This window comes from Budorcas taxicolor, chromosome 14, assembly GCF_023091745.1.
Source record: "Budorcas taxicolor isolate Tak-1 chromosome 14, Takin1.1, whole genome shotgun sequence".
NCBI classification, from domain to species: Eukaryota; Metazoa; Chordata; class Mammalia; order Artiodactyla; family Bovidae; genus Budorcas; species Budorcas taxicolor.
In genome coordinates, this window is record NC_068923.1 from 77465310 (window position 1) to 77479001 (window position 13692).

Below are 13692 nucleotides of genomic sequence, written 5' to 3' on the forward strand. Positions count from 1 at the left end.
CATTTTTCACTCAACATAAAAACCCTGGAGATCAGTCCACGTTTTCATGTGTGTCTGTCTTTCATCCTCTTTATTGCTGAGTAGTGTTCTGTAGTACATTGTTCCACAGTTTAGCCATTCACTCACTAAAGGACATTTGGCTAGTTCCTGTTTGGGGCTATTACAATAAAATGTTACGTGTCACTCCCACTGCCGTCTCCTCCTCCTCCTCCTTATTCTTATTTGAATGCTTTTATTTTATAACAGCTTTATTGAAATTTAATTCTCATACCATAAAATTTACACTGTTAAAGTGCACAATTTTATGGCTTTAGTATATTTGCAGAGCTGTGTGACTATCACTGCTACTTAACTGTAGAATATTTTCATCACCCCCAAAAGAAACTGTATACCCAGTAGCAATCACTCCCCTTTCCTCCTTCCTCCCTAGCCCCTGGAAACCACTGATCTACTTTCTGTATCTGGACATTTCATATAAATGAAATAATACAGTATGTGGTTGTATGACTGGCTCCTTTCACTTAACATGGCATTCTCGAGGTTCATCTATCTTGTAGCGTGTGATCTATCAGTAACTGTAATCTATCAGTTACTCTTATGACTAACTGATATTACACTGTATGGTTATAATGCATTTTGCTTATCCATTCATCAGTTGATGTATTGGGTTGTTTCTACTTTTTGGCTTTCATTAATAATGCTGCTGTGAACATTCTTATGCAACCTTATATATATAGATATGTTTTAATTTTTCTTGGGACCTAGAAGTTGAATTTTTGGCTCCTTTTGAGGAATTGCCAAACTTCTCTAAAGCTATAGTATCATCTTGGTATCTTGATTTTCACGTGGTATCTTTTTCCATCTGTTTACATTACTACCTGTATCATTATATTTGAATTAAGTTTCCTATAGACAGCATATGGTTGGGTCATGGTAGTGTTTGGTTTTTGGTTTTAATCTGCGCTACCAATCTCTTCCTTTTGATTGGCATGTTTAGTCTATGCATCTTTAGTATAGTTATTGATATGTTAGTTTTTAAATCTGCCATTGTACTTTCTGTTTTGCTTATTCCCTCTCTTCTTTCTTCTATTTCCTTGTCTTATATTCCTGTGTATTACTTATACATCTCTTAGAATTTCACTTTGGTGTATCTCTGTTTAGATGTTTCAGCAGTTACTTTAGATATCACCTTATACAAGCATAACTTCTCAATTTATTGGTGTTGACATTTTACCAGTTTGGGTCTCAAAACTACCTCCCTTTAAGTCTCTTTCCCCTCACCTGTTTTCAGTTATCTTAAATACTTCTCAACATATATTGAGAATCCCATCAGACAATTTTATAATTTTTGCTTCAACTGTTAAACATAAATCAGGAAACTCAAAGTGAAAAGGCCTTTGTATTTACCCCTCCTTTTGCTCCATTTTTCTTCTTTTTTGATGTTCCAAGATTTGTTTTGTTCTTTCTTTTTCCTTTATGTAAGCTATTATTTCTCACTGCTTTCAAGATTCTTTGTGTTTAGTTTTCAGAATTTTGAATATGATATGTCTTATGCAGATTTCTTTGGGTTGTTTCTGTTTGAGGATTGCTCAAGTTCTTGAGTCTGCATATTTATATCTTTTGCCAAGTTTGGAAGAGGGGGATTTATATTAATGCTACGTATATTTGTGTATATATATGTATATATGCACTTTCTTTATGATCCATATTCATGATACCTTGGGTACTTCATTTCTGAGAGATTTTTGGTTTTTTCAATCTTTTTTAAGTTCAGTAAACAGTCATTTTACATTTTCCTTTTAAAATGTTTTGATCTGTTTCTGTTCTGAGTTTCTGCATTTAGGATTTGGAGTTTTATGTCATATATGCAAATGTTTGTATAGGAATATTTTATCCATTTTGGGCTCCTATGTTAGAGTTCTATGATTTATGATTGGATTTCTTGGAGAGTACTGTTATCAACTAAAATATTGGACTTCTCGTTTTTTTTTATTCTTGCAATGGTTTTATGGGATACACCTGTTACTTTCTGCTCATTTTAAAATGTCTTATATTTTTCTCAACCACCAATAATAGGGAGTAGTCAGAATTTTAATACACTATGGATGGGAGTGTAGATTGAACTTTAGAAAACAATTTTACTTTATCTGGTAAATTAAAAGATGCACTTAGCCTTCAATTTATCCAATCTACTTGTAAATACATATATCCTAGAGTAATTTATGGACACAGATATCAGGTGATATGCACATGGTTTATAGCACCCATGTTTTCAAAAGCAAAAAAATCAGAAGCTATCCAAATATCTATTAACAGGAGATTGTTAAAAATAAATTCAAGTAGTAGAACACTTGCTGTGATGGAAAGCAAATAAACGATCCTACAATAGACACACACTGGGGATGTGCTGTTGGCTGGGAAAGTTGCAAAAATGTGACGTCAACTCCGCTTATATAAAGTTAAAATTCAGATAAAACGAATCAATACAAATAAAAAGAAGGAATGATAAACACAAAGTTCAGTACAGTGGTTACCTTTATAGGTTGGGTGGAGACAGATGATGTGATTGGGCAGGCAACACAGAAGGGAGCAGAGGTGCTGGAAACGTGGTGTCTCTTAAGCTTTGATGGTATTGTTATTATTCATATCCTATTGTTAGAAATATTTGAATAAGCATTTAATATATAATAACATTTTTAGATGTATGATACTGCAAAAAATTACCAGATTTTCAAAAGCTTCTCTTTGGTTGATGTTTCCTATCATTGGGAGGTTGAGGGCATTTCCAGTATAGAGTGGGAATCGGGAAAGGCCTAAGAGCAAGAAAATAGGAAGAGGTGTCTATAAAATCTTGCTTCCACTGAATCAGTTCTTCACAATATGACTTCACATATTTTTGTTGATGTATTAAAAGTTCTTTAATCATAGGGCAAACATTTACTCATATACAGCTTATGAGTGACTTGTATCTTCCCAGGTGGTGCTGGTGGTAAAGAATCCACCTGCTGATGCAGGAGACTCAAGAGACATGGGTTCGATCCCTGTGTTGGGAAGATCTGGTAGAGGAACTGGCAACCCACTCCAGGATTCTTGCCTGGAGAATCCCATGGACAGGGGAGCCTGGTGGGCTGCAGTCCATGGGGTCACAAAGAGTCAGACACGACTGAGTGACTGAGCACACAGCTCATGTATAGAAATGAAATGTTATCACACTTAAATATAATTAGTTTTAGATTATTTATTTTGAAAATTTCTGCAGTTATTTCCCTTCCAGTGGTTTGGGTAATAAGTGACAGATCATATAATACAAAAGCTGATTTCTCCCTCAAACCAGCTATGCATCTGGCCCAATCTATATACTCTGACAAGAAACAGAGTTCACGAAATAAAAACCCTCATATTTACCTTCTTCAGACCCTTGAGGCAAGTACGTGTCTGACTGAGCCACATGAATTGTGATACTAATTTGGTAGGCTCAGGAAGAAAATATATTTGAAGGGTTCATTTAGGGAGGAAAAAATAGAATGTTGTCTAACTTAAGTACGTTTGGAGCTTTTTTCTGATTACATCTGTGACATGTGAATAACTTCACCAATCAGATGAGTCCTATGTGAGCCTGCTGCATTTTTTACTAATGTGGCCTAAATAGTCTCTCAAAAAGAGCTCCCTCTCCTAATCCCTTTCTTCCTTCTTTCACCAGACTTTTATTGATCATCTACTACATAGAATTTTATTGATGATCTATTTATCCCTTTTATATATGCTAGGAACATGAATATAGAATTTACATGTAGTATAAGGATAGAAACACACACACATATATACTTAACTGAAAAGAATATAAACAAAAAACTGAAATCCCAGAAATTTAGTAATTAATTATTTGTGGGGGGAAAGTAAAGGATCTCAAAGAAAAGGTAAATTTGAGTTAAATAGTAAGCTCTATTCAGGTCTACCTCATTGCAGGCAGATTCTTTAGCAGCTGAGCCACAAGAGAAGCCCAAGAGTACTGGAGTGGGTAGCCTATCCCTTCTCCAGCAGATCTTCCCAACCCAGGAATCAAACCAGGGTCTCTTGCATTACAGGTAGATTCTTTACCAACTATTCAACAAATAGTTCTAAATGTATGCATGAATGCCCACTCAGTCATATCTGACTTGTTGCAACCCTGAGGACTGTAGCCCACCAGGCTCCTCTGTCCATGGAATTTTCCAGGCAAGAATCCTGGAGTGGGTTGCCATTTCCTCTTCCAGGGAATCTTCCCCACCCAGGGATTGAACCTCCATCTCCTGTGTCTCCTGCATTGGCTGGCAGGCAGATTCTTTACCACCGTACCACTTGGGAAGTTCTCAAATGTACACTTACTGAATAGAGGTTATAGAAGCAGGGAGGATATAAAGAAGATGTCTTACTGTATCTCACATTCTTAGGAAGAACTTCACAGCTCTCTAAGTGTCATCCCAAGTATTTTCTTTACCAAAGTTTGCTTTGGTAAATATATTGTCTGACACAAAAGTTGGAACATACAGTGTGAATGAGAGTAGAGAAAATCTTAAATTACTATCTCTCCAGAAAATCCAGAATGTACGTTTGTATCATCCATATTACATTTTGGTTATGGAAATGCAAGTGTCCAGAAGTGATATTCTGATCTGTCTGTATCTGTCAACTAGTAAATGATAACATGGTTAGGTACAAATATTGACAATCATTTTGTAGAGTAAATAATCCTAAAGAAAACATAGGAATTTTAATTTAAATATTTGTACTATATACAGTAAATGTATTGCCATCACTTACTAGTGATTGCAGCCATGAAATTAAAAGACACTGGCTCCTTGGAAGGAAAGTTATGACCAACCTAGACAGCATATTAAAAAGAAGAGACAGTACTTTGTCAGCAAATGTCCATCTAGTCAAGGCTATGGTTTTTTCAGTGGTCATGTATGGATGTGAGAGTTGGACTATAAAGAAAGCTGAGCACTGAAGAATTGATGCTTTTGAACTGTGGTGTTGGAGAAGACTCTTGAGAGTCCCTTGGACTGCAAGGAGATCCAACCAGTCCATCCTAAAGGAGATCAGTCCTGGGTGTTCATTGGAAGGACTGATGTTGAAGCTGAAACTCCAGTACTTTGGCCACCTGATGTGAAGAGCTGACTCATTTGAAAAGACCCTGATGCTGGGAAAGATTGAGGGCAGGAGGAGAAGGGGATGACAGAGGATGAGATGGTTAGATGGTATCACCGACTCAATGGACACGGGTTTGGGTGGACTCCGGGAGCTGGTGATGGACAGGGAGGCCTGGTGTGCTGTGGTTCATGGGGTCACAAAGAGTCGGACACAACTCAGTGACTGAACTGAACTGAACTAGTAACCACAGATTTCTCACATGCATTTATTTTAACACAGAAAGTATAAAGTAAAGAAGACCAACAGAGTATAAGTTTGTTGCAAGATGCTATAGTCAATGAAGACTTATGAGAAAATATTGGAAAAGTGAATATGGGAAACTCATGATTTTTTTGTAATATGAAAATCTATCTTCTGAAAAAAATCACTTACTATGAAAAGCATTGGGTTTACCTAGGTAACCATAGGCATGACTCTTAACCCTCTTAACCTCAATTTTATCTATCAACTGATAGTGATAATATTAACCTCATATGATGTGAGATGGATTAATTGAAATGATATGAATAAAAGAACTTGTAGGGTATTCAGCTATACAATTGTAAGGTATTATTGATCCAAGGCAGTACTATCCATACTATAGTATAGTAGATAAGAGTGCAGTTTCTAGAGTGAGCCTACCTAGTTTTAAATCCTGGCCTTACTTACCATTGATCAGTTCTAATACCTCAGGGAAACCACTTCACTTCCCAAAACCTCATTTTTTTCCTATGAGATGGAAATAGTAAGAGAACTTATATAACAGAGTAGAATTAACTATAGTATGTGAAGCATACTACATGTCATAAAGATATTATCTTATTGTTGTAGTAAGTGTCCTTAATAACCCCCCTTTTAGAATAATTTAATTTAATATAATTTTACAGGATGGAATCAAACAATATTCAAGTACTTCAGGATCTGTTCTCAAAACAGCTACTTTAACTAGTGACCCAGGTTTAGGCATGCAAGCTTACGGCCGACAGGTAAGCAGGAAAGATATCAAAGATATCACTTCTTCTCTAGAGTATTGGATAGTGTAATGGAGTAGCTGAGTTATTTTTAAAGTAATAGATATATGTTTGTTTGAAATTGAGGCTAAAATTCCATGAGGAGAGACTGGAATAGAGTTTCCTTGAGTCTTCAGAGAACATTACAATTTTGGCTTATCCTGAAAAACGTACTCAGAGAAAATAATTTCTGGATACATACAAAGAAGATTTTAGTGGCAGAAGTTGAGATAACTATCTTATTGGAAAAGAGATAATCATATATATAAGAATATATGTAGGTTGATATAGTCTTAGGTCAAGAGAAGAAAGAAGAATTTCAAATGCTAGTATCAATTTTTAAAATTATTTGAAGTGGTCATAAAATTGATCAAAAATGAATATATGTACATATATGATCAATAGCTAATATATCTTTTTGATAATACATGACCAGCAACTAATATATGTACAATTTTTATGTTTATATTTATAACATACATTAATATAGTATCCCAGAAATTTTATAAGTTATGTACATTTTTAAAGACAGATATTAAAAGTGTTTATATCATAGGCTAATACTAGCTTAAGAAACAATCTTTATGGTAAGCAAAATGTCAGATGTGTTCAGCCTCCCAGCTAAGATAACTGATAGATTATGAAGCTGTTATTGAGATAAATGTCCAATTTTGTGAAGCCATATATTGAAAAATATATATTTAAAAGTGTGTGATACCTAATGCCATTTAGAATAACATTTATTAGCAAATGACTAGCATTAAGTTTCAGAAACACAGTGTAAAAATAAGGGGAGAGGAAGTCTCTTCCACAAATGTTGCTGGGCAAACGGGATAACTATATGTGAAAAAAAAAGAAAGAAATTAGATCATTCTTTAACTCCACACACAAAAATAAGCTCAAAATGGATTAAAGACCTAAATGTGAGTCCAAACACTATAAGATTCCTAGAGGAAAACATAAGCAGAAAACTCTTGACATAAATCATAGCAATATCTTTTTTGGTCTATCTCCCAGAATAAGGGAAATAAAAACAAAAATAAACAAATGGGACCTACTTAAACTCCAAAGCTTTTGCAGAATAAAGGGAACAATAAGCAAAATGAAAAGACAACCCACAGATTGGGAGAAAATATGCACAAATGATGTGACTGATAAGGGATTGCTGCTGCTGCTGCTAAGTCGCTTCACTCGTGTCCGACTCTGTGCGACCCCATAGACAGCAGCCCACCAGGCTTCCCCGTCCCTGGGATTCTCCAGGCAAGAACACTGGAGTGGGTTGCCATTTCCTTCTCCAATGCATGAAAGTGAAAAGTGAAAGTGAAGTTGCTCAGTTGTATCCAACTCTTAGTGACCCCATGGATGGCAGCCTACCAGGCTCCTCTTTCCATGGGATTTTCCAGGCAGGAGTACTGGAATGGGGTGTCATCGCCTTCTCCCAATAAGGGATTAGTCTCCAAATTTTACAAACAGCTCGTGAACTGCTCAGTATCACAGTAATCCAAGCCTATGCCCCAACCACTAAATGCTGAAGAAACTGAAGTTGAACAGTTCTAGGAAGACCTACAAGACCTTCTAGAACTCACACCAAAGATGTCCTTTTCATCATAGGGAACTGGAATGCAAAATAGGAAGTCAAGAGGTACCTGAAGTAACAGATAAGTTTGACCTTGGAGTACAAGATGAAGCAGGGGAAAGGCTAACAGAGTTTTGCCAAGAGAACGCCTTGGTCATAGCAAACACCCTTTTTCAACAACATAAGAGAAGACTCTACAGACATCACCAGATGGTCAACACAGAAATCAGATTAATTATATTCTTTGCAGACGAAGATGGAGAAGCTCTATACAGTCAGCAAGAACAAGATCTGGAGCTGACTGTGGCTTAGATCATGAGCTTCTTATTGCAAAATTCCAGCTTAAGTTGAAAAAAGTAGGAAAACCACTAGATCATTCAGGTGTGACCTATATCAAATCCCTTATGATTATACAGTGGAGGTGACAAATAGATTCAGGAGATCAGATCTGGTAGACCGAATGCCTGAAGAATTACGGACAGAAGTTTGTAACATTGTACAGGAGGTGGTGACCAAAACCATCCCCAAGAAAAGAAAGGCAAGAAGGCAAAGGGTTGTCTGAGGAGACCTTACAAATAACTGAGAAAAGAAGAGAAGCAAAAGGCAAAGGAGAAAGGGAAAGATATACCCAACTGAATGCAGAATTATGGAGAATAGCAAGGAGAGATAAGAAAGCCTTAAGTGAACAATGCAAAGAAAAAGAGGAAAAATAATAGAATGGGAAAGACTAGATATCTCTTCAAGAAAATTGGAGATATCAAGGGGACATTTCATGTGAGGATGGGCATGATAAAGGACAGCAATGGCAAGAACCAAACAGAAGCACAAGCGATTAAGAAGAGGTGGCAAGAATACACAGAAGAACTATACAAAAAAGCCTGAGTTATGAAGAACTGATGCTTTTGAATTGTGCTGGAGAAGACTCTTGAGAGTCCTTTGGGGACTGCAAGGAGATCAAACCAGTCAATCCTAAAGGAAATCAACTCTGAATGTTCATTGGAAGGACTGATGCTGAAGCTGAAGCTCCAGTATTCTGACCTCCTAATGTGAAGAGCTGACTCATGGAAAAGACCCTGATGCTGGGCAAGATTGAGGGCAGGAGGAGAAGGGGGCAATGGAGGATGAGATGGTTGGATGGCATCACCGGCTCAATGGACATAAGTTTGAGCAAACTCCAGCGGATAGTGAAGAACAGGGAAGCCTGGCATGCTGCAGCTCACGGGGTTGAAGGAGTCAGACATGACTTAGTGACTGAACAACAACAACACATGCTTGACAGCATCAAAACAAACAGCCCACTCAAAAGAGATAGGCAGAAGAGCTAAGTAGACATTTCTCCAAAGAAGATATACAGATGGCCATTCAGTTCAGTTCAGTTCAGTCGCTCAGTCGTGTCTGACTCTTTGCGACCCCATGAATCGCAGCACACCAGGCCTCTCTGTCCATCACCAACTCCCAGAGTTCACTCAAACTCATGTCCATCGAGTCAATGATGCCATCCAGCCATCTCGTCCTCTGTCGTCCCCTTCTCCTCCTGCTCCCAATCCCTCCCAGCATCAGAGTTTTTTCCAATGAGTCAACTCTTCGCAAGAGGTGGCCAACGTAGTGGAGTTTCAGCTTTAGCATCAGTCCTTCCAAAGAACACCCAGCACTGATCTCCTTTAGAATGGACTGGTTGGATCTCCTTGCAGTCCAAGGGACTCTCAAGAGTCTTCTCCAACACCACAGTTCAAAAGCATCAATTCTTTGGCGCTCAGCCTTCTTCACAGTCCACCTCTCACATCCATACATGACCACCGGATGGCCATTAGTCACATGAAAAGATGTTCAACATTGCTAATTATAATGAAGTGCAAATCAAAAGTACAATAAGATATCACCTCATACCTGCGGGAGTAGGTATTACCAAAAAGTCCACAAACAATAAATGCTGGACAAGGTGTGGAGAGAAGCGAACCTTCCTGCACCATTTGTGGGAATGTAAATTGATACAGCCACTGTGGAGAAAAGTACGAAGGTTCCTTAAAAAACTAAAGATAGAGCTACCATATGGTCCTACAGTCCCACTGCTGGACAGGTATCTGGAGAAAAACACGGTCTGAAATGATTCATGCATCCGAATGTGCATTGCAGCACTGTTTACAGTAAGACAGACATGGAAGCAATCTAAATGTCCACAGCAGAGGAATGGATAAAGAAGATGTGGTGTGTATTTACAAAGGAGTATCACTCAGCCACTAAAAAGATTGAAATAATGCCATTTGCAGCAACATGGATGGACTGGAGAATGTCATACTGAGTGAAGCCAGACAGAGAAGGTGAAGTGTCGCATGACACCCCTTACATGTGGGATCTAAAAAGACAGGATACGAACGAACGTATGTGCAAAACAGAAGCAGACTTAGAGACTCCAAGAATGAGCTTATGGTGGCTGGGGGGAAGGTTGGGGAGAAGGGACAGATAAATTTATATTTTAAATATATATTAAAGTATACATATACTTTAATATATATTTAAATATCTTTATATTTCTTTTACTATTTTGTTAATTTTTAATATATATTATATAAATATAATATGTTACAACTGAAAACGGTTAAGAGAGAAAATCTGAGACTTCTCATCCATCACAAGGAATAATTTTTTCTATTTCTTTAATGTTCCATCTATATGTGATGAAAGGTGTTTTTTAAACCTCTTGTGATCCTTTCATGATGTGTATGAGTCAAATCATTATTATTATACACCTTTTGCTTAAACAGTGCTATAAGTTGATTATATCTTAATAAAACTAGAAGAAAAATGAAATTATTAAAATTTAGATCAAGGCTAAAGAGAAATACCTTTACTTCATCATAAATATATCTATATAAATGTAGATCGATGACAATTAGTCGTACTGAGGTTAAATTGGTAAGCTCTGTGAAAATTCATATAAATTTATGACATGTGCATGTTTTCTGTATTCTGTTCTTTGACATTAAAAGGCCTTTAAAGGAAGGGGCTGATATAAGCTGTCTTACCTTCAGTTTATTTCCTGGGGCAAATATCTCTAAAATTAATTTTGCAAATTGTTTTTGTAGCCAACCTGGTGCTACTCAAAGTACATAGAAGCCTTAGAACAGGAACGGATTCTTCTTAAAATTCAGGAGGAGCTGGAAAGAAAGCTGTTTGCAGGTACGTTTGGCTCTTTGTTTCCAGGGCTGCTCTGTGGTCTTCCATCACATATTGATTCTGGAGGGCTTTGCTGATGATCCCTTCACTGTTCCTCTTGTTTCCGGGCAGCCACACCATCGTTCACAAATTTCAAGTCTGCTGCTTCCACCCTGTCTCTGAAAAAGACCGTGTCCTCCCACAACATCCAGAGTTGAGTATCAGGTGGCAGTCTGATTTCAGTTCTTCCTTCCTTCCTGTCAGAACTCTGCCTCTCCCCTGGCCATCTGGAGAGGGCAGAAAGGGATGAGGACTGACTCCCTCCCAACGGCTCCGACCCCCAAGTTGGGAGAGTTTCAGAGTGTAGGTGTCCCATCTCTTTGTCTCTGTTTTCTTCTCTTTTTCTGAGGAGGAAAGACTATGACATATACGCAGCACTGCATACCGTTTCCAGACTGACAGCACTCATGGGAGTGTATATCCTGCTGCTAGGTGCAGCAGAAGTTCATAGACTGAATTGATCAGTCCCATCCATGTCCCTCTGACTCACACACTAATGCACATGGACATCTGCACAATGTGCACACACACACCTACTTACACTCTCCACTAACAAATTAACAGGCAGGAGTAACTTGCCTCCCTTTCAAACGGCACAGTCTCCTGCATAGGAAGGTCCCTGGGGAATGATCATTTATTGCTTCTGTCTACTCCTTATCTAGTTTTCTCTTCCACAGAGAACATTTATAGAAGAATGGGCTCAGTTTTCCAAGGTTTTGCAAGCTGAGTTTTTCTAAGTCCCGTCTTCCCAAGATGGGAATACAAGAAGGAACTGATAATTAATAACTGAAAATCAAGCTGGGGTCCTTCTCTCATACAGATACTGATGTGTTTATACAGTTTTGATCAGATGCTAATGTTAGAGTTTTTAACAATGCCCTTAGAAAGTAGTATTACTAGTGTAATGTAATGTATGTGCAACCCATTGAACTAAAACTCAAAGGACCCAGTAAAAGTCCCATTTCTCTTCTATTTTTTAGCTTAGATTTTTGTTTCTCAGAATCCTTAGTTTTCTGGTTCTTGGGAGGATATGATGATCAGGCCTTTATGCTCTTAGCCTGCTCATCTCTCTTCTTTTCAGATTTATCCTTAACCACTGTGCTCCTGTCAGTTCCCTTACCCCTTAGACGAACATCGCAGTGCCTCCAGCATTAGGGTGTGCTGACTCATTTGTTAACTTTTTAGATCCTTCTTACAACTCTTAAGTTTTTGTTGTTTTGGATTTAAATTTTCTCTTATTGATTATGTTTCAGTCATTTCTTCTTTTTTCTTTGCAGGAATTGTTTAAACCAAGTTTTAACTAACATGGAAGCACAAGTGATTTTTTGATGGTCTGCTTTAGAGCAAGCCTGTCATCTAAATAAAGTTTGGCTTTACTTCCATAGTTTAAAAATTACAGCTTTTCTGTACACATAACATGGTGGTGGTGGTGGCTTAGTTGCTAAGTTGCGTCTGACTCTTGCGACCCCATGGACTGTAGCCCACCAGGCTCCTCTGTCCATGGGATTTTCCAGGCAAGAATACTAGAGTGGGTTGCCATTTCCTTCTCCAGGGGATCTTTCCGACCCAAGAATTGAACCCAGGAATCAAACCCAGGTCTCCTGCATTGCAGGTAGATTCTTTATCTACTGAGCTAGGATGGAACACATAACATATAAGACTATTAAAAAAAAAAGACTTTAACTCATTTAGAATAAAACAAATTCTATCTCAGAAGAATCAAAATGTTTTATCACAGACCTGACGGAACCATGTTTTGCTCCTTAAATAGTCTTTTAACAAAAATGTTCCTTGAGCATTCAGTATACAGTTGACCCTTGCACAACATGGATTTGAACTATACAGTTCCACTTATATGCAGATATTTTTCAATAGTAAACATTACAATACTCCCAGATCTGTGGCTGGTTGAATCCACAGATGCAGAACTGCATATATGGAGGAGCCATGGATACAGGGACCTACTATAAGTTATACAGAGAATTTCAACTTTATGCAGGGAGGGTTCAGTGCCCCTAACCTCTGTGTTGTTCAAGGGTCAGCTGTATTTGGTTGGCAGATACATTCAGCAAGTGGATAGGGATATTCCTAGCAATAAATTGACCCAAAATATAGAGGGAAGAGCCTTCCTCATCTTGTCCCTATCCCTATTCCCAATTCTAAAGAAGCTGTATATTAAATCTGTGTGGCTCTCAAAGTTCAGTGTGCATAAGACTCACTGTAACATTTGCTAGCAATGCAGATTCCTGGGCTCATTCTCTGAGAGTTTGATTCAGTAGTTCTTGGACAGAACTCAGGAAGCCCCCTCTTTAATGGACATCCTAGTTGTCTGTGTGATAAACTGTTAGGGTAGCAAGAGAAGAGTTTTAAAAGGCAAAAGCCCCCTTATTAACTAGAGACAGTAACAAATCTGCCTGCAACGTGGGATACCTGGGTTTGATCCCTGGGTCGGGAAGATCCCCTGGAGAAGGGCATGGCAACCCACTCCAGTGTTCTTGCCTGGAGAATTCCATGGACAGAGGAGCCTGGTAGGCTACAGACCATGGGGTTGCAAAGAGTCGGACACGACTGAGCAACTGACACACACACTTGTAGCAGAGAAAACTCAGACATACATCTATGTATCTTCTTTCCTAGAGGGAAAGGAGAATCTGTAAGAAATTATCTGGGAGGATGAACCTTCATCATCTGTTCGCCTTGGGACTCAGAAACTCCAAGGACTGT

At 38.1% G+C, this 13692-nt stretch overlaps 1 protein-coding gene across 1 annotated transcript in view; it reads left to right on the forward strand.

The window, feature by feature from the left end:
• Positions 1-11145, forward strand: part of RGS22 (regulator of G protein signaling 22) — a 136200-nt gene extending 125055 nt beyond the window's left edge. The window contains 4 exon segments of the mRNA XM_052651583.1: positions 6057-6155; positions 10839-10932; positions 11041-11123; positions 11125-11145. Of these exon segments, the coding sequence (XP_052507543.1) occupies positions 6057-6155; positions 10839-10932; positions 11041-11123; positions 11125-11145 (297 nt within the window).
• Positions 11146-13692: the final 2547 nt, after the last annotated feature.